This window comes from Akebia trifoliata, chromosome 15, assembly GCF_017979445.1.
Source record: "Akebia trifoliata isolate Shusen 1 chromosome 15, ASM1797944v1, whole genome shotgun sequence".
NCBI classification, from domain to species: domain Eukaryota; kingdom Viridiplantae; phylum Streptophyta; class Magnoliopsida; order Ranunculales; family Lardizabalaceae; genus Akebia; species Akebia trifoliata.
In genome coordinates, this window is record NC_141389.1 from 5,876,677 (window position 1) to 5,899,469 (window position 22,793).

Genomic DNA, 22,793 nt, shown 5'->3' on the forward strand with positions numbered 1-22,793 from the left:
CTGTGAATTCAGAACCAAAGATAGACAGATGTTTCTATATTTTGAAACTGAAAACCTTCTAAATAAACATGTAAAATGACTACTATTTTTGTCGAATATTTCACACTTTGTCACCTCATCCATAAATCCATCATTTTTCTCCTAAAATCCTATCTTGTTCTTAAGGTTGAAGCCTTGAAGGAGATAGAATCTCAAGGTTAAAGATGAGAGTAAATTTCTCTACCTTAAGAGGTTACAGATGACAGGTTTTTGGGAGAAAAAGCAAGGGCTTTGGCTAGAGGTTAAAGATGAAAACATTTAAGTCATTTTGATTATTCTTTTGTAGAAGACTGAGGTCAAGCCATCAAGGGGTATGTTATCAGTTTGAAAACATTGGGTGTATATCAAATATTCATCAAAGATGGGGAGGGGGGAGGACCATTAGATGGCTCCTCTAGAAAGTCATGAAACATTCATCGGAACATTGATTCCAAATGTGTTTTGTATGTTAATACTCAAATAACAATACATAACCAAGGGTGGATTTACAATAGAGGCAATGGGGACACTAGCCCCCACAAGAATTTTAAAAAAATTTAAGGATTTATATGCTACTGCGACTAATAACTGAAGCGGAAAAAAATATCCGCCACTATTGCCATCACAACTTTTAAAATTTGTAAGGGTCTTAGTTGCCCCTATGTAGACAAAATCCTGGCTCCACCCCTATACATGACAGTTGATACATTCCAAAATGGTATGATATTTTAAACCATAGTATGATTTTTATATTTATTTTTTTGGTCCGGTCCATTTTCTTCAGCTAAGTTGTGGATGAGATGGGTGAACTCGATTAATTCAAAGTCGAAAGTATCCATATCTGTGTTCCATGAGAATTAGATAGCTACTCTACTGGGTGTGAGACCTGCTTTTGTTTGTTATGATGATATTTAATCAATCTTTGGTTAAGATCTATTTCTTGTCTTTGATAAATACCATGGATTAGAAAGCTGGTTATGATCAATCTTTTTTTTCCAGGTCGGTGACTACCCTGAGAGGGACCCCTTTGAGGAGGACGAAGAAATATGATCCCATGAGGAGTAAGTTTACACGTGTGCGTGTGAACTTGTGTTAATATAAACCTTAACAAGTTTATTTTTGGTATCAAGAATGAAAGCTTTTTTTTCCAACTTCTTTTACTTCCAACTTTTTAATGTGGTACAGTTCCCATCATCAAATTTGAAATACACTGAAAGTGATTAGCTACTCGCTGAATGAAATATTGAAGGTTATTATGTAAGCATTGCTTCTCAACATCTAAGCAGAAAACATTACCTATCGAAAACAAACAAAAAAAAAAGAACATGATTGGGCTATTTCTTTTTACAACATTTGTAATCTAGTAGATGTTCTCTGATGATCCCATGACTTAGGTTTAAATCTTGTTGAACCCATCTTCACCTCCATTAACCACTAATCCCTTGCGTACTTAGTCAACAAAAAAAGATGTTCTCTGATGATGGGACACACACGTGCTTGTAAAGGAACTTCAAGACATATGAGATCATTTCAACTCCATTGTCCCGAGATCCAGATCCAGGTCACTGAATGTCATCGTGATTCATCTTTGTATACTTGAGGACTACCTAGAGGTCTGGACCCGGGATGATGGCCTCCATTGACTACAACATCTAGTTTATAGGTAAATCGTGCAAATCATACTCTGAGTGGAAGGTTATTAATGACTGTTCGATGGATTCTTGTTAGACAGTTGGTGTCAAAATTTATCGAGCAGTGTTAGAAGGTTTAATGGGAGGAAAGCTTTGGAAATAGTTACCACCATAAAATAAAAGATAAAAAGTCTTGTAATGGCAGAATTTGTGGTTTAAAATTTAAGAATTGTTAGATCTTTGACTTGATGGTGGCATTTGCAAACACATCCTGATATTACAGTTGGAATGGTTTCTCCATGTAACCTGTCAATGAAAGCTCAGAGTTGCATTATTACTGATGAGAAAACAATGGAAAAAAAATTGGATTCATATGCCAATTGTTCTTATTGGAGATAGGATGACTATATCGACTATATCATTAGATCACTTGATTTTCCTGATCTAAATCAACCAGGTCTTACATGAAAATTGGAGCAAAATGTCTGAAAGTAGATGCGTGCACAAAAAAAAAAGGTGAAATGTGTAAATAAAGAAGAAAAAAAAATGGAGGTCTTGAGTTTGAATCCCTCCTTAGGGGCTACCATCGGGGATTTATCCCAGTTTTTATGTTGTGCATGTGGGGAGGAAGGACTATTATGTCTCGGGTGCTGTAAGAGGCCCAGATACTTCCGTCCTTAAAAATATAAATAGATAAATTGCGATAGCCTTCTGAACTATATAATGTCATCCAACATTCCTCAATCGAGCGAGTTGGCCAAGTTGTGCAGGAACCCAAAAATTCCAGTCTTAATGAACAGAGTTAATTTATGAGTATTGCTGGAGTGACCACAAGATTGTACCTCATATCTCACTTTCCTGACGTGGAAGTGTGTAGGAACCATAGATGGTTTTATACAAGTGAAAAAGTATCTATGGTTCCTATACACACGTCCATGCCAGCATGCTAGGCAAGTGAGATATGAGGTACAATCTTGAGGTCACTTCAGCATTATTCTTCATTTATGGGTATTGTTTGAAGCACAACAATTCCTTGAAATTCAGCCGGTGAAGAGTCGACTTGCACATTTGAAACCAATAAAAAAAAAATTCATCATCAAAACCTTGTCCCCAAAACAATCTTGTTCCTCCATTTAATTCTGTTTAGTATCGAGTCGTCTTAATTCAACAATATCCCTCACCGAGTATAAGAAAGCAATACCCTAAAACTAATGGATCAGAAATTGTAGTCTTATGACCCATGAAAATATTTGTAAAAAGACCACACAAAAAAAAAAGTGTGCCTCTTAAATGAAGCTAGTCTTGAAGCTCGATGATCTTGACAACTGACGAGTCCCCAATCTTCTGAAAGACGACCACTCGGTCATTAGGCTTGACCAAACCAACTGCCTTACTATGACTCAAAGCAAGCGCTAACCCAGACTCTTCGGTGGAGCCAACTGAAGTAACCTGTCAGAATATTTTAAAGATAAATCAGCAATAGAAATGGCATTACCAACAATGAGAATAATAAAAGGAAATAGAATTCAAGAATGGCACAAGTTATGGATTTTCCTTATCCTAGTCTTTGTAATTTTCAAATAAAAACTTTTTTTCTGAAAAAGAATCAAAAGGGGCAAATAACATCTCACCCACCTCTTTATGAACTCCTTGTAACATTTATAAAAACAAGACAACCGAGATGACCAGCCCAAAGAAGCACAATAAAAAAGAAAAAAGCAGAAAATACATGAAAAAAGAACGGAAATACAGCTAGCAGAAGACAACCACCCACACACTACGAATCACTAATCTTATACATGTGCTTGGCGCTCCCGTCTAAAGAATGACTACTTGTATCAGAAATAAAGAAGCAGCATTTCAAACGGAACCTCTTGTATCGTGGAAGAGATCACCATTCCCTTTAACAAGACTACAATCAGAACATGGGTTGGCCTCTAAACTACACATCATTTAGATTCTATCTCATGGCTGAAGGATTTACTATCTTCCCACTAATGGAAATACTGAAGCTCCACAATAAGAAAAGATACAATCAACGAATGAGAATTGAGTCTTAGGCAGGCAACATCTATGTTGAGTATATATTCTCCTCCACTCTCGGGTTTGTCATACCCCAGTTAAGCCCCGTGACCCTCTTATATTATTCATAGTTGTCCCCTTCTCCAATAGATCGGTCTTTTGGAGTAGTTAGTTGGTTAACATGGTACCAGAGCGCTAGGTTCGTTTAGGTCACAGGTTCGATTCTTTCCACACTTATGAAAGAGGGGGGTATTGACTGTATATTTTCCTCCACTCAGGTACCCCAGTTAAGCCCCATGACCCTCTTATATTCATAGTTCTCCCCTTCTCTAATAGATCGATCTTTTGGAGTAGCTGGTTGGTCGAGCATTGGCCAAATCATAAATTATAGTCAACCATGAAAACAATTTCATATACCTACCATCAACAGGAATGAGTAGTAGCTAAACAGACCATGAAAATGCACATAATTGAATCTAGAGAAAGAGTAACACCAATGGCCCCAACCAATTTCCACTCCCAAACAAATGGCGCATAAAGAGCGGGACTGAAAATATCTTCCAAGTGTGCTCTTTTTGCAGACACAAAGATATGAATTCAAGAACAATGCATCCATGTCTTGTGATGGAACTCAAAAAGACTTGATTGAAGTTAAAACAAACATCTAGCAAATTATTGGCAAACCAAGTAGTTATTAACTGGGATTTGCAGTAGAATTTCTCAAAATCAGGGTCTAGTAGTCCTTTCAAAGGAATGGTGTTTAGCATAATAATGGTCAAATCAACAAAAAGGTTTTAAAATGCTTACCACCTCAGGACTGGCTAAAATAGGGTAGATTCCTCTTACACCAAGGCATTGGTTAGCCTGCACCATTGAAACAAATGAAAAATATCGTAATGAAAGAAAATCTTCAAAAGAGATAAAAAGTTTTTGAATTTACGAAGTCTTAGCACCTTTATGTTTTTTTATAAGGGAACGCTAATGTCCAAGACTTCATGGGGAGGTTAGCATAATCCACCACATTCACTTTCCAATAATAGCCTAACCCATTTTGTCTTTTAGTGAAAAAACAAGGGTATGTTGGTCTTTAACATGATAAATGCATTTATTATGCCCTTATTAAATGCATTTATTATGTTGGAATAAATGCATTTATCATGTTGGCATTGATTGCCAAAACATTTACTATAAATAAGGCATTTAAAGCCAAATGCTAAAATGCCCTTAGAATTTATTATGTAAGCAAACACTTATTATGTAAAAGACCAACACAACCTTGTTTTTTTTTCACTAAAAGATAAAATAGATATACGTATTATTGGAAAGTGAATGTGGTGGAGAATGCTAACGTCCCCATGAGGTCTTGGAAACGGCTTTAGTAACAAATGTAGCCATATCTGGTAAGCATTAACACCCTAAAAATGGTTGAGACAACTATTGATACCTGTGATGCACCAGAGAAATTGCATTTCGATGTATTTGTCTCAAGACGTGGTATGACAACAGCCACCACGGGCACCAAAGGCCTATATTTTGCGACCAACCTATCAATGCAAACTTAACAAGTCATTCATCCCAAATCTCCATACATTAAAATGAAACAAAAATTATTTTGGGGAACTAGGGATTTAGGGCTTATAAAACAAAACCTTGCTGCCCGCCCGGATGTTGTGAAAAGAACTATGATGGAAGCCTTGACTTTAATTGCGGCACGCACCTTTAAAAAAGCAAGTAAATCATCATACATCATGTTGACTACTGTCAAGAAAAGTGGAGAACTTCAACTGATAATAATAATAATGAGAATCTTAAAATACCGCGGTTGAAGCAACAGATTCTTCATGTGACATTGGCTCTCCAACATGCTTGACCATCCTCTTGTAATGAAGAGCCTGGTTGTAAACTCTTTCTGCCTACAACGGAAGGAAACTTTGAACCATGGATAGGGCAATAAATTGATACATGGTAGTGATGATGTTATATTGCAAAGATAAATTACCATATTGCCTTAGGTGTGACGGATTTTTACACACTTGAAGTAACCATTGTTTTGTGCTTCAACATAATAGGTTGAATTGGATATTATAATATTTGAAAATATTATTAGGTCTTTCTCCTACTTTAGATAGCTTGATAGGAATATATTTTTCAAGGTTGGTTTGATCATGCTAATTAATAAGAATCTCCAATATGAAGATGTGATCTCTGATTCCCAACAACAATGAACAGAACTAGTATCACATTGGCATTATTGCCCAAAATATTAGATGTTGATACTCACTTCAGCACAAATTTTCCCCACAGTTTTTATTGCCTCAACAGGATAGAGGCCTCGAAGTGTCTCTGCACCTAACAAAATACCATCCGTCCCTGAGATGGATAGATAGATTAATTTTATGGATTTTGACGAACTAATAGGCAATATAGAGTTCAAATGTGATAGATTACACACCATCAAGGACAGCATTTGCAACATCAGTTGCTTCTGCACGAGTTGGACGTAGATTTTCAGTCATACTATCCACCACTCGAGTAATAATGGCAGGTTTTCCGGCCATGTTGCACTTGTTAATGGCTGACTTCTGAAATAAAAATACCTGCAATAGAGAGGTCCACAAGTGGACAAGCATTAGAATGATTCCAAATAAATGGCTAAATTTCAGAACATACAAAAAGCATTACACAATATTTCTTAATCAATACTTGTCTAAGATAAAACTGAATGGCAGAATGAGACTAATGCTGATGGGATATAGCACTGCTAATAACGAAATGTTGTATCCGTGATGTGGTTTTTGTTTTTATTTTTTAATCGATCGTGATGGGATTTTTATTATTGTAACAAGTTTATTATTGTTTGGTGGGCAATCATGTTACCCAAAAAACTCAGCCATAATTATCTGACACCCAATACAACCTTTTTTGAGTCATCTATATTGAGGAATTTATTGACAAGTATCTAGTAAGAGTATCATGTAACTTTACATACTTATTCAAAAGGAAGCTCATAAAGTTATCTAGTCAATGACAATGCAAGTAACCCTTTTAAAAGCACACAACAGATTCACATAGACACGCCATATATTCGAGAATGCATCATTTGACGTTCATTTGTTTTGTGTGTAGCCACTCATAAATGCATGTAAAAATAAATATGTGCTTGCATACATGCATACGTATAAGCATGCAATAATGGTCACATATTGATACAATAGATCAATTATATATGCATGTGCATCTACGCATCAATCATACTCATGCGTGCACACATCCATCAGACATTGTAATAAAGACATTTTGTTGACATGGAAAACATAATAATTGGACAAGTGTAAAAATAGGAATGAAAGTGTAGAAATGGGACTGTTTCCTAAATTCTATATTATAAAGTAACTAGTAATAACTTTAAAAAAAGAAAAGATCGCCCTCATGTAACTTAGAATAGGTCAACATGCCAAGTTTTCTAGCATCACGGTGTCAAACACCTTGTATCTAGTTGAAAGAAGAAGTGTCAATGTATAGTGTCATAAATAGAAGAAATATAAATCAGATACTGATTGGAGATTTCACTAATCAAATGATAAAATTCAACGTTCCAAATAACTCCTAATAGTGGCTAAATTTGATGTTCAACTCACCGACAAAAAGATAGATTTAAAATTTTCCTTGTAAACCAAGAAGAAAAGAAAATAATTAGAGGCAACACAACTAACCTTCTCTGGGGGTAGATCTATACCTAAATTCCCACGAGAAAGGATAATACCATCTGCTTCTTGAACAATCTCATCAAAATGCTTCAAACCCTAGTGACATAATTGACCAATTCAATAAGATGATTTTTTGTTAGGATATGATAACAAAATACTCAAAGAAGTAAAATGAATAAAGAGGTATATCATTATAAAGTAGTAGGCACTATGAAGGAAAAATATTTTAATGTTGAATGAATCTTCTCACCTCCACATTTTCAACCTTGGCAAATATTAGAGTTTCCCTCAGATTTTGTGAATCAAGGAAAGCTCTAAGCTGCAAGAAACAAGTAATACATTAGACTATCTTGATAATTGTATCTAACCAACCACAAACATGGAAGTACATTTTGCACGCATTGAACATCAAATACCTCATCGTTCAAAAGCATGAGGTTATTCTTAGACTCAAAGCTCACTTGTTCAAGTGGTATTTGATGGTCAAAGAATGTAAAGGACTATTATTTGATTAGTTGCTTTCATAAGGACTCTCTAGTATATAAGTTGGGGTAGCTTCTTTTTCATTTTCCTTTGTCCTCTTCTTGGCCTCTAGGACCATTGTTCATTATCTTTTGGGGATTTGTGCCTCCCATGACAATGCTCAAGGTTGACAAAATATTTCGTTCCAAATGTCTCTTTGGAGATGGGACATGGGCCAAAAGTTGGGGGGTGCACTACTAGAATCAGCATTCTTGAGAACTTATCATGACTTCATGATTTGAGTGCTTGGAAGGGGATTATGAAAGCTTAAAAGACTTTGGAGGTACTTGCTTCAACATAGGGAATGTTGAGAGAATAAGATCTTGTGAAGTTAATGCGCGGACTTGGAAAGCTTCGTGTTTTACACCCAAAGCTCTATGGATTGGCACCTATCGAGGGGCTAGCAACAAATCCCGATTTTGTTTGAAGAACTAAAGAAGCATAATGTCCAATATTTAGGGAAATATTTTCCATTCATTATATTTGAAGCGGCTACTCAAAGATGAATTTTCCATTTGTTTTTCTATCAATACTTGGTTTCTTTCCCACAAAAAGTTCTTCGATTATGATGATTGGGATAATAATGTAATAAATAACATGGAAGTTTTTATTTGGATGGAGACCTCGGCAGAAATCTTACCAATTGATCACCTTGACCATCTCAACATTATGCCCCCAAATAGGGACTTTGTCTTCTTATAAATCAATGTCGTTAGAACATGGAAGAGACTTGATTGATTAATAATATATTTGATAGCTTTTGAAGCTATGATAATATTGGTTAACCTTAGCATTCCGCGAGGGTTCACTTGCAGAGGGATTTGATGATATCTCTTATTTCAACCACCTTGGAAGACTATTTTCTGACTTCTTGCAGTTTTTATTTTAATCAAAACCAACCTATTTCTCTTAGTGGGCATTGTTTTTCTTGCATCACTCTTATTGGTAAATGTTTCGCAAGCATATTTGAAATCTCTATATGGTAATGGATTCCCTGAGTTGGATATACAGTCTCTCTACTCTTTTCATTCTTGGTACACTAATCTTTGATTGCAACAATATCTTATATAATACATTGAGCTGTAAATAGGCAGAAAAAGATGAGAAGATATCTGGGTTGGACTCATACCAGCATAAAAAGGTGCAACACATTAGGATATCTACACTAGAAAAACAACCTTTTTTGCATAGGAATGATCTATATTGAGCTTCATATACTATAAATAATCGTCTACTTCATATTGAGAGGCAATCTTCCATCTTGCAAATATTGTTACATGAATGCGATTTAAAGTTTCCTCTAATTTACAATTACTGGTCCTAGTATAGTAAAAATGAATTAACAACGACGCTCCATGTAGCAAGAAGAAAGTGATTCGTATACAAACTCACCTCTCGAACATCTTCTACATGGCGGGTATAAGAAAGAGAAATGAAGTCAACATTGTTATGGGATCCCCAAGTAGAAATTACCTATCACAATTACAAATCAAGAAAGAAACTGGTGAAGAACAGCTCACAAAGGACAATTTGGCAATGAACAATCAATAAAACAATGTAAATCAACATCTTATGACATATGCATTACTAATTATTAGAAACAAGGTTTCAATTGTATCAAGTCAAATTCATATCTAAAATCAGAAGGAAAAGTCACATTTGGACTTGCTAGAAATTATATCATTTTAAAGCTTCAATTTTTGCTTGATTGGATGGTTCATGATTTCCTGATCTTTTTTTTTTTTTTTAAAGGAAGAAAAATAAAAAATATATATAAATATACCACATAGAAAGCTCATAGAAGCAAGGTTTGAAAGCCAGGCAGGACTCATTCTCAATCAAATTACAATCATTTAAAGTTAAACTCAAATTGGATCAAAATGTAGGAAGTCAACATGACAAACCTGCTTAATTCAGTTATATCTTCACAAACTAAATTAGAGTAATAATATAACTAAATGAGGAAAGATAACTGATAGAAATGAAAGAGAATGTAAAAAAAACAGTTCGAAAAAATATAAATATTTATGTAATAAAATCATCTTTGAAAACTAAATTCACCATAAAATATTATTTTATATACAAGAAAAAAAATTCACTCATTTATAATGGTCGATGACTCAATAAGAAACCCAGTACCCAAAAAATCATCATTAGTCATCATTATCTTTCCAATTGCTATATATCTATATTTCTAAATATAAATCTAACCTGATTTGTTAATTAATCAACATTACACCAAATAAGAAGTTAGCAAGAGCTTATTGTAAGTTTGAACATAGAATTAACCAGTTTAGCTTAGTGCAACAAGTTTACTGCTGAGTACACATTGCATTAATTATTTACTGAATATGTAAAAACTGATCATTTATTTCTAGAATCAGTGATATAGTTATCAAATTAAGTTGCAAGAAATTAAATTAATTCCCCTAGATTGCAATAAAATTTCAGTTAATATAATGATTATCTCCCTTCTAAGTGACATTAACATACAATAAGAAGAGTAATAGAAAGAGAATCATCAGCCACAATCAGGGCTGAGAAGAGTATATATTAATATTAAAATAATAAGAGTGAAAAGGCATAAATGCCCTTACAAAGGGAAAAACTAAGCATCTAAACATAAAGAAATAAACTGATCATAACATATTCCAATACAATATAACCCATATTGAGAAACAACAAAATTCATTGTTTAAAAAGACAAAAAATAAATTCTATATCATTACTTCATGTAATTCTTAGATTTGGTTGGACTATACTTATTTCAGTATTTGGAAGTACTAAAATAAATTCTGGTGAAATGGCAGATCCTAGGCCTCACACTTTCCAAAACGTAGGATATTGAAACTTTAAAGAACTTTGGATGTTAATGGCTTCAAATAATATGGAGTGAGCTTGAGAGGCAAACTAGATGGGTATATTGTACCAATCGGTGCTCAAAATCTGGTTGACATATGAGATCTAAGCCAAGTTGACTCAAATTGACTGGGCTCCAACAATCAAGTCCAAACTCTGAATTTTTAAAATCATCAAAGTTGACAATCAACTCATGCAATGAGGTTTTCAATGATTGGAAGGTACCAGCTAGCTTAGTTTGTAAAGTCGATGGGTGATGATAATATAGACCTGGTTCCGCCATCACCGAGTTATTGGTCTAATTAAATACAAGCTTACTGATTCAAAAGAAAACTAGGCACTCTAGCCAAGTTAGATCTAGTCCAAGTTTTTTGTCTCCAGAGTAAATATATAGATCCTAATGGGAGATCACTGTCATGTTTCCAGACCTTGCATATTATGCTCAAGAGTTGATTGCCCATGAACATAAAATATAAAACAAAGGACATTCCTATCTAAAATCATGCAAGCTCTCTGTAAATATTAAAGGACCATGTTGGGTTTCTAACACATTGGAAATTTCATGGTCATTGTCTGCCTTAGACTAGCAAATGTCAGCATTGTGAAGTCCCTTGATACTCAAACGACCTTCATATATTCATTAAAACTAATGAACAGAGAATCTTAGTTCACAAGTTGTAAGTTGTAAGTTGTAAGAGGGATGCATTCCAGTCATCCTCCAACATTCGCAAGGTTACCATATTATTGAAGTTTTAAAAAGCACAGCTATCTATAGGAGGCCACCCATATCTCATGAGTCAAAAAGAACCATGAAAAGAATGCATCAGAAGCCATTTCGTAACAGGTCGCACAGAAAGGTAATTACTTATGAATATTCAAAGAAGAATGGTGCAGAAGATTATACTGTATTGCCGCAAGCATGACAGCCATGCTAGCATAGTGGCAAGACAATCATGGAAGCCTGATTCAACGTTGATAATTATGCTAAACTCTTTATATTCCGAACATTAATGGAAACTAATTCATGAGTGTCGAGCATGAGGCTTTGATATTCCAAAAAAAAAAAAAACTGAACAGCTCATGGTAAGAAGGAACTCAAGGCTTACTTGTTTATCAAAATCTGTAAGAGTAGGTAAATTTATATGGACTTCAGAGACATGCATGGTGAAAATAAAGCCTGCAAGAGTGGCACTATTCTTCACCAGACAAATAACATCTGGACCATTTGTCTCCAATACCTGGAAAAAAATGAACCACCAAATTTGTAGATAAGGTTGAGATAAAAAATAATAATAATTATAAACCAAGATCAATAAGACCCTTCTCCAATCGAGCAATAAAAAGTGCACAAATTATCTTGTCACCCTTTAAGACTCACCTCAAGCCATACAGAGGTCGTCTCACTTCCGGTGAAAAGGTATTGCCCAAGAAAAATCGTGTCACCCTTTTTAACTACCTACAATCCATAACCAAGGCACCACACTATTTATTAAAAGGAAACAAAGGCAAGAGAAGTGGTGGATTTAAAAAAAGAAAGATGGGTATGTGTTTTTAGGATTTTCAAAACTTGTAATCAGAAATGGAAAAATCCCTGGTCCCAATTGGAAATTGGAACAATAATTGAAATCTGTTTTTTTTTTTTTTTTTTTATGTTACCAAAGTCTCAATCTCTAAATACACCTCAATCAAATGAAAAAAATGAGATGCCTCAAACGAGACATTTTGAGACAAGGCTCCAATGTCCTGTCCCAATCATCTTCGAGACCAAGACATCCCAGCCAAAACATTCCCAAACAAAACAAGATTTTGAATCATAAATGTACAAATAATTTCACCCAGATAAATCACTAAAAGTTTCAATGCAAAATTAACCATTTCCATACAGAAATTTAAAATAAATAAATAAAGGAGTAGGTATTCAAGACTCATAAAGGAGAAATTTTTTTTGAAAAGTATAGCAAAAAAAAATTACTAAATAAATCACAAATTTGGTATTTGCTATCAATGTTTACCAGTTCTTCCTTTATACATGTATCACAGTTCATATACTTGGTCTTAGTCCTACTTATTTTAAAGCGCTTGGATCTAAAGCCACTCTCCAGAATTCTAGTTTTGCATGAACACTTCAAATCTCATCAACGAACACTATCATCTGCAAATAACATACACCAAAGGACCTGCTCTTGAATATGAGCCATTATCTTATCCATAACTCGGGCATGGTTAAATTTTCATACCATCTCAAAATTTTGGCCAAAATCAAAACAAAAGCATAAATTCTCATATCTATAACTACGTCCTGTGTAATTGTTCACAACACATTCAAGGTTTATAATATTCAAAATATAAAAAGACTACAGTCATGAGTCCAAGTTAGGATTCATCAACCAATCAATCATTAAATTCAATGTCATCCTAGTTATCTGACACCTCACTGGTAAAACGGTCACCATCATTTTCATCAAGGTCTTCTCTTCCTAATATGTGTCAAGGTCATGTTTCCTTTTTTCAATTTAATTGTGAAGTTCGTAAAAAATCATGACCTCATGAAAAAGTAGCGATTAAAACGACTTTAAAAAAGTCACAATTTAATTGCAACTTTTTTGATAAGTCGCAAAATTTGGTGATTGTCTTCGACTAAGGCATTTCCTTGAAATGAAATGTTAAACCTTGACTAAAGTAAAATAAAATACGCACTCAAAGTCAATCTCTTAAGTAAACATTAAACTAAAAACTCTTGTCTCCTCATCATTTGTCTCAGGTTGATCATAGTTCTCTCATATAAATATTACTATGTAATATTTCAACAAGAAACAAATATTTTACACGTAAATAATTTTAAAAAATTGTAATAAATTTTATATTTATTGCAAAAAACCTAACTAAATATTCATTTTTCAAAAATGTTTTTTTTATACATAATACTATATATATATTACAAACATTTATTTATGAATTAAATTCATTTAACAACTTTCTTTCCACATATTACTATTTTAAACTCAAATTTATTTCTAAATGATCCATTTATATTGCAAACTAGCACCAATAAAGAAATAGAAAGGTAGAAGAAAGAGACGAAAAGAAATTAATTTTTTTTTTTAAAAGTACGGAGAATATATAGTTTAGAATATATATATATATATATATATATATATATATAGAGAGAGAGAGAGAGAGAGAGAGAGGGGGGGGGGTGAGAGAGAGAGAGAGAGATTTAATGTGTGAGGTTATTTTAAATATTTAAAGTTAGAAAAAAATTGAGGTAAGGTTGGTTATTTTGATGGTATCATATGTCAAAAGAATTGTAAGGTTCAGTTATCAAAGACATAATTGAAAGGTCAAGCTCAAGTGTAGTAGCACAACATTGAGGAAAGGATACTAAAAGTGGATAGGATAGCCCTCTTATCATGGGAAAATACGAATTTGAAGTTGAAGAAGCATTATTTTCCAATGAATTTGAGCAAATAGTGTTTGAATTCTATTTCCAGCTATAACAAGATAACAAAATAGTGGTTGAATGTAGAAAAAGATATGTTCAATTAAAAATAATTCACAAAGTTAAATCAAGAAACGGGCTTTCCTTAATTTCACCTCACCAAATTTAACACTTCTATAGGAAATCAAAGCCCAAGTTCCCAATTTCTAAATTACTGTTCATTTTTTCATGTTTCACTTCCGGTAATAGTGGCAGTAGTATATATTGACAACTTTATAAACTATGAATAGAATGGGAAAAAAAATGCAATATTCTCTTACTATTTATATGTGAGTTGAGTTCTACTTTTGATCATTGAATTTGGACAAACATATTCATAAAATAATTGAAAAAAAGGACAAAACATACCTTTTCCAATTAATTATTTACAACTAAACATCATAGAAAAGATATAACAAGGTGCTGAAGTTCATGGCTACACTTTCCAAATGATCTATCCATTTTGTATCTAATCTTCACTACAGTTATAATAGAGGGTCCATAACTTCAGACCTTAAACAGGAAAAAAATATAAAATGGTATAATGACCTAATGAATTTAATAATGAAAAAGCCAACAAAATGAGCAATGCCACATGACCTCTCCAAACTATATTGTTGGATAAAATCCGATGCATACCTTTGCAAGCTCAGCATAACTAACAGGTAAGACCTCAGTTGATGGTTCTTTGGAGACATCTGGAGTAATAGTAACATGATTATCAGCCTTTAGCTCAATAGGGTTCCCTGTCTTATTATATACTCTAAGCTCTGGCCCCATGGTGTCTAACATAACCTGAAGATGATGGATAACATACATTGCATATTATTTTTTCACTCCTTTAGCATCCATTGAATGGCATATTTACCAAGTTAATTATATCTTACTACTACATTCTATGACATTAAATAATATTGCATATTTGGTTGCCTGCATATTGAATGTTCAATTGAACTTTATGGGTAAAGGAATTTCTTATATGAGTTGTCCTTAAGATACCACCTACGAGAACTGGTTAAAGACACAACTGTTGTGCTCAGAGAATGAATGCTCTGAATTCATGTTGAATTGGAATGCTTGTGAATGGGGGTGAATGAGGTTCAGCTTGTTTTCATAGTCACCATACATGAATTCGTGCATTGTAGAAAATCAAGTGACACATTTATGGTATAGCATAGCTCACTTTAATTTGTTTCTTGATTGTCATTTGATGAAGAAAATCAAGCGACACATTCATGGTGTAGCATAGCTAACTTTAATTTATTTCTTGATTTTCATTTGACTTGATAATTCAATGGTTAATAATTAGAGTTGTTTTCAAGCTGTAAATTACTGATTAGCGATGTTGCAATGAAATACATCCACATGGGATGCATTTGGGAAAGACTCATTGATTGGTCGAGTACGATTCAAGCTAGGTTTCAATTGAGATTTAATGGTTCTAGAATAGCCATTTAGGTGTGATTGGGTCTCAAAAATGCATAGCAAAAGAAAAAAGTCTTGAAGATGTATACAATAAAATAGAGGAATTATTTCTGCAAAGGTTTTTATGCCTATTCAAAGTTATAAAAGGCTTTTCCCATATTAAAGCCTTTTATTTGTAAGAGATTGACAGTATTTTATGACCATTGACTCACCCCATTGGCGTTAATAATGAGATATTTGTCTTGATGGGTCAATGCAGAATGTCCATATTCGGAAGGGCTTTCACTAAGAAAAGCAACAATTGGAACAAAAAAGTTATTCTCAGACATGAAATGGCCCATTTGTGACGAAGAAATTGTTCAAGATTTGCCTAGTACTCCTAATTGCCCATATTGACAAAGGGTCAAGATCTGGTAACTCATGAAGAATGACTCATGGAAAAAACACATGATCTCAACCGCTTAAACACAAAATTCTATGGTTGAGATTTATCCTCGAGATAACTAACTCTGAGATGTGTGTTTTGGGAAAATGTATAAATCTCAGCAGTTGGATTGTGTGTTCACATGATCATGTGTTTTCTCATTAGTCATTCTTCAGGAGTCACTGGAACCCAGCCTATTGACTAATTGTAGTTGGACTGAAACTATTGTAAGCAACCTCCTAGTACTTTCTATTTTCAGTAGATCCCAACTTGGGGCCTAATTCATCATTCTCCGTTCAGTGAACAAAACTAGTGTTTTTTTAATTTTTTATTAGTAAGTTGGATTTGAACCCACGACCTCAGAGTTGCTTTGCAATGTGTCAAACCAAATAAGCTATGGGTCTAAGCCCAACAAAACTAGAGTTTCCTTCCGAATTAAGAGAGTGCATGGGTAATTCAGGTTCTACATCAGTTGAAGGTTGGGTCTGTTTGCAGATGAATGAAAAGAGAGATAAGATATATACTATAGAATTTCATTAATTTTATTCACTGTAGAGTGTAAAAACATTCTTGAGATTTACAATATACAGATAGCAAATTAGGTTGCACAAAGTCAGATCTATTTTCAAAGCGACAAATTCCAAAATAGCCCTAAGTGATACTCATACAACATTTCCAAACAAATAAAATTAGATATTAATTAAAAATTGAGTACAAAGGGAGCAAACTTACAGCGCAAAGCTTCTTAACATTTTTCGCAGCTTTCCTCAAATTATCAAGAGTTTCTTTGTGGTACTCATCGTCTAACCAAGAAAAATCAAACCGAGCAACTGCCATCACATTGTAGTATCAGTTAGTTAATTATCTTTGCATCCCATAAATGCAAATTGAAAACTTCATAATTCATTTAAATAAAAAGAAAGAAAGAAAGAACACCTGACATTCCTGCATTTAAGCATGCTTCGATCACCTCAACAGATCGTGATTTCGGACCAAGGGTCCCAACTATTTTAGTCAGAGATGGTAAAAAGCTCTGCACATTTTCACAGATCATTAGTAAACACCAATTGTATTATAGGTTTCTGTCTTTCTTTCTCTTCTTTTATTTATTTATTTATTGATAGATGGATAAATTGGACTTGAACCCATGACCTCAAATTTGTATTATAAGATGTCAACCAACTAAGATATGGGTTTAAAACCCCATAACAGATTTCTCATACTAATTCCATCAACTTGGACCTGTTTCGATTGCCATTTTTACCCCAGATTTTCAAGATTGCTTTTTTTTTCGAAATAGATCTTGAAGATACATTCTTTAAAAACAAATACATAAATAAATCGAAATCGTGATCCTATATATACCCTAAGATTTTGAGTCAAACAATTGGACATAGGGAGATTCAAAAGTAAAGATGGAAACAAATTAGGGATGATTTAAAACACACACACACACACACACACACACACACACACATAAAGAGAGAGAGAGAGATTACAGGTTTAGTAGATGTGAGGACGGAGACGAGCCGTATGGGCTCCTCGATCACCATTTGAACTCCTTGCATTCTGTTAGAGAGAGAGAGAGAGAAGTTTTGTTTGGTAGAGTTTTGGCGCGGAAGTTGGAGAGGTCTTTAACTATTTATATGACAAGAAGAGATCAAGTGTAGATCTTGTACTTCTGGTAGTTTGATACTTACACGACTCCATTCCAACTTTTTAACCACATTTTAAGGAAAATGCCTGAATGACACAAACGGAGACACAACGGTGACAACAACGAAAAAGAAAAAAAAAAAAAAAAAATGATGAGGTGGTGTGCACATAACAGTAGATGTTTTTTTACTCGTATCTCGTGAATAAACATCTATGGTTATATCCGGGCCACCACAGGTTTTTTTTTTCACCCTTGTGTCTCCCTTTGTGTCAACCCCTCACGACTCACATTTTAAATGCTTTCTACCCTTTTTACACATGAGTCATGCTGTGGGTGACATTGGTATTTACTGTGATTCTCACATTTTTGACATGGGGTGCGCACGTAATCATAGATGTGTTTCCTCAAGATACAAGAAAAAGCATCTACGGTTATGTGTGCATCTCTACGTCAGAAATGTGAGAATCGTTGTAAATCCAATGTCACCCCAAATTAGTGTTTACCCATTAATGCTTTGCCCATCCTTAGATGACATATAATCAGCTAAGTTTTAGTCCAATTTTTTACTTATTACACCCCAATTAAAAAATAAAGAAAAGAAGTGATTGGTGTGTAATAAGTAAAAATTGGGATGCCAATAAAAGCTTGCTTCCTTTTTTTGGTGCTGGATTTATATTTTTGGGTTTAAAATTTCATATGAGCCTATACATAATATTATACAACAACTGAAATTAATTTAATGAGTATTATAATGTTTTGTATTATTAAGATCATTATTATTTGAGCCAAATCTTTGTAACGTAAAAAGACTATGCTTTAATCTTCAATTGGAGTGTGATAAATAATTGAAAATTTTGGAGTATAATAAGTAAAAGTTGGGGTGACAATAGCAATTCTCTAAGTTTTTGCCTATCGGTGGATTCGAACTGAGCCTCGTTGCAGGTTGTATGTTAGACCAATTCTATACCTCTATTTCCCTTAAGTTGGCTAAGTCAAAGCCAGCTCGAACATGGGCACGAGTCTAGCTCAAGTTGATTTTCTAGTCATATAAAAATATAAATTAATACATTTTTTAAAGTCTCCATCTTATTTGAAAAAATTGAGGATCAATTCATCATTTTATGATAGATTTTAAAGGGAAATGCTAACATCCAACAATTCATGGGGATATTAGCATTCTCTGGGAGTTGTGGGGGCACTTGCCCTCATAATAATTTTCAAAGTCTATGACTAGTGAGGTATTGAGACAGATTTTAGCAACGGACAAAATAAAATTTGTCACTATTGCCCTTCCCCCCAAAATATATATATATATATATACTTTTAACTGTCGTACAAATATTATTTTTCACTTTTAATTGCCGCACAAAAAAAAAAATTCTGCTCTTGGTTGTCCCCACATGGGCAAAATCTTGGCTCCATACTTGAGAGTGCGCCCTTGTGAGTCGTCCCAAGGAAATACTGCTCATACTAAGTATCAAACTCACAACCTATGAACTCTCATCACTTATTGGATTCGAAATTTCCATTGAACCACCCTTCGGGGTTGGTTTATTAGAAGAGTTATGTTGGATTGGACCTCAAGATTAGATCTCATATCACACATCTTGACATAAAAGTGGATGGAGCCATAGATGTTTTTCACTCGTTTCTCGAGAAAATATCTATGGTTCCCATACACTTTCACGTCAGGATGTGCGATGTGAGGTCCAATCTTGAGGTCACTTAAGAATTATTCTTAATATAAGTATTGGATGTAAACGTGGTTAGGGTTAAACTTCCTCATAAAATTCATCATAAAAAGATCTTGAAGTGGTTAGGAATCAGATTTGCTGATCCTAGATCAAATCTAACAAAAAATAAATCTTATTTGTGAGGAAAAAAAATAAAACACGTGGAGTTCGGTAGCTACCTAACTCCTAGTGGTACAGGATCCTAACATATGTGGGCCTCTAAGCGAATGCGAGCGGAGGTTGGTGCAACTGTAAGGAGAACTAAAGTTACCGGAAAGCCCCTCACCAAGCTACCTCTTTATATTAGGGTAAATTAAACTTTTACCCCTATAGTTTGGCGTAATTCCATTTTTACCTCTAATATTTTGATAATTGCACTTATCCCTTTTCACTGATGGGGTTGAAATTTAGATGTTATTTTCCTATTTTACCCTCTTATTTTATGTTATTTTTTATTAGAAAAAATAAATTTTAAAACAATGCGTAAAATGCCACCATCTAGGCATTCATTGAATTCATTGTTTCATTGGCATATTTTTGTTTATAAAAAAGAATAACAATTTAAGAAGGGTAAAATGGTCTTTATAAAATAAATTTAACTGTTAATTTGATAGAAGGGGGTAAGTGAATCTCTTAGATAATTATAAGGGAGGTAAGTGCAATTATCAAAATATTAAGGTTTTAAAATGGAATTATGCCAAACTACATGGGTTAAAGTGTAATTTACCCTTTATATTAATATACCAAATGTTAGTAACACTTCTAATATGAAAGGATTGTGTTAAAGGCACCCCATGAATTCATGAGGATGCCCGAAATTTTTAAATACAATATTTTATAACTTAAAATAATTTAGTAAATTATCAGGTAATGGGTGTTCTTTCTAACGGTTAATCCCTAGCAAACTCCACCGAAGAATGTTACATATTTTCGGATAATTTATCTCATCTCCATCCTAGTTGAAAAAATAAATAAGGGTAAATTTGTCGCTTTATGATATATTTTAAATTATATGTCTAACTAAGTAATATACATTTCTATAATATATTACCTGTCAGATTAGGCATTGTTAGGCCCTAACTATGCCCAAATTTAATGAGTTTGAAAATTTTGAGCCCAACCATGATTTTAAAACTCGGTTTTGCATCTCGTCTCGTCTCGTCTAGGCCTGATATCGAGTCATCTTGGATGAGTTTTTAAAAACGTTTGAGACATCTCATTCAAAAAATCAAAAAATTGAATGTGAGGTATTAAATCTAGATCAAAAAAGTGACTTATGAATTGGTCTCGTTCAGTTCCGATACCAAGTTAACTCGGGCGATATGTCTCAGTCTCAAATGAATTTTAAAATCATGAGTCCAAACCCTACTTTTGTGGGTTTAATATCTAATCCTTTAATTTATTTTTATTTTTTTATTGTGGTTAAGGGGGGTTAGTGAACCAGGCTGACTAGGCCGGGTTAGCGAGCCATCTAATCCAATTGATAACCCTAACATTGACCCCTTCCATGATTTCATCATAGATATTGTATTTAAACATCCTCTTGCAAGTCAGATTTGCTGATCTTAGATCTAATCTAACAAAAAAATATCTTACACGCGGAGTTTGGTAATACCTAACTCCTAGTGGTACAGGATATTGACACGAGTGGGTCCATAGGGGAAGTCCAATGTAGGTTGGTGTAACTGTAACGAGAAGTAAAGTTACCGAAGAGCCCCTCACCAAGCAACCTCACAAAATAGGGTTTACTTTACATTGCCACACCACAGGTTTATTGTAACAATTCTAATATGAAATTAAATATTTGAGAGAGCCTGTTTTCAAATTGAATATATGCCCCTTGACCTCCATCTTCTTTGATATATTAGTAAAAAATGACTAAAATGCCCTCATTTTCAACATCTACCATTTTTCTTCCCAAAACCTACCATCTTCTTTAACTTTAAGATTATAACCTTTAAATCTCAAAGTAAGATAAGATCTTCTTTTTTTTTTTGTTAGTAGAAGACCATAAAATTTTAGATAAAATAATCAAGGGTTTCGTTTACAAAGCATTTAAGACGACCAAATGAAGAATAAGGTTGAATAGATTAAAAATGAATTGTTATAAGGGCTGAAGAGTTGAAGATGATGAATTTTGGGGAGGAAAATTAAAGGTTTTTTCTACTAATGGTTATTGATGAGGGTGTTTAGGTCATTTCTTTAGTCTATAAGACAAGACCAAGGTCAAGAGATGAGCATGTCAAAATTTTGAAAACACGAGGTATCCCAAGTATTCACCAAAATATGAAAGGGTGTTTAAGGCTCTAAATCACCCAAATAAAAATATAAAAAAAACACATACACGTTGCCCCCACAAGTTCTCAAAAGGCACCCACTTAAAATAATAATAATATAATGGATTTATACGACTGTTTCTTATTGAAACCATTCAAACTATTTATAACTTTGTTTCTGTATGGGTTCATATATTTGCTCTCAATAACCTCTTACTTATTGGTGTGTTTTGAGAAAAACTAGAGGGATTCTTTGTAGCTCGAGTTCGAAAGTCCTCCAAATATCAAATTTAAAAGAAAAATAACAACTCAGTCTTCTTGTGCTCATGGTTTAGATCAAATTTGATATATATATATATATATATGGGTGGGGTTCCGTAGACATATAAAGATACAACGTGTTTGTCTTATATGGTTAAAAAGGTTCCGAATGGACTGATTTTTTGTGAGGATGATCTCTGTGGTGAGGGGATCATCCTTGCAAAAAATCATTCCATTCCAAAACTTCTTACCCCATCAAAAGTGATTTACAAAAATTGGACTAGATGATCTCCTCACCATAGAGATCATCCTCACAAAAAATCAGCCCATTCCAAACATTTTTTCCCGTATAAGACAAAACACGTTGTAACTTTATGTGTATACTGATCCTAATACTATATATATATATATATAAACCCTTTTTGTTTCTCATAAACTAATGAAATAACATTATCCAAAATACCTTGAACAAAACTCATTAATCTTAAGAAACAAAAAAAATAGTGATTTTATATCACCAAACCCAACAATCTCCACCTTAATAGAAAATCACCTACATGCCATTGTCAAACAACCAAACTTATTTTAGTTTGAAACCTAAAGAAGTTGAACTCTTTTCCAATTAGAGAAGTCGAGCTCGGATTGAATTGTGAAGCAAAGTATAAGGCAATGGCCCATAATTATTGTGAGATTATGTGAGTTAAAACTCTTATGGAAGAGTAAAGAGTAATTGTTCAAGGGAAAATGAAATTTTATTGTGATAATAAGGCAATCATTAGC

General features: G+C 33.7%; 2 protein-coding genes across 2 annotated transcripts in view; one reads left to right on the forward strand and one right to left on the reverse strand.

Moving 5' to 3' along the window:
• The window catches only part of EMB2804 (tubulin folding cofactor B), a 32,624-nt gene extending 31,345 nt beyond the window's left edge, over positions 1–1,279 (forward strand). Inside the window, exon 8 of the mRNA XM_086426890.1 lies at positions 1,018–1,279. Within this exon, the coding sequence (XP_086283016.1) occupies positions 1,018–1,068 (51 nt within the window). The 3' untranslated portion in view covers positions 1,069–1,279. The remainder of the gene's footprint in view (positions 1–1,017) is intronic.
• Positions 1,280–2,727: 1,448 nt separating this feature from the next.
• On the reverse strand, positions 2,728–17,738 carry LOC147384094 (pyruvate kinase 2, cytosolic-like). Its single transcript, XM_086426441.1, has 16 exons — positions 17,586–17,738; positions 17,023–17,119; positions 16,819–16,916; positions 14,877–15,032; positions 12,138–12,215; positions 11,866–11,997; positions 9,293–9,373; positions 7,629–7,697; positions 7,385–7,474; positions 6,124–6,268; positions 5,953–6,041; positions 5,489–5,584; positions 5,321–5,388; positions 5,116–5,215; positions 4,479–4,535; positions 2,728–3,098 (listed from the first exon to the last, which is right to left on the reverse strand). Exons 1-16 carry the CDS (start codon positions 17,652–17,654, stop codon positions 2,946–2,948), a joined length of 1,578 nt encoding a protein of 525 aa, XP_086282567.1. The 5' UTR covers positions 17,655–17,738; the 3' UTR covers positions 2,728–2,945.
• Positions 17,739–22,793: the final 5,055 nt, after the last annotated feature.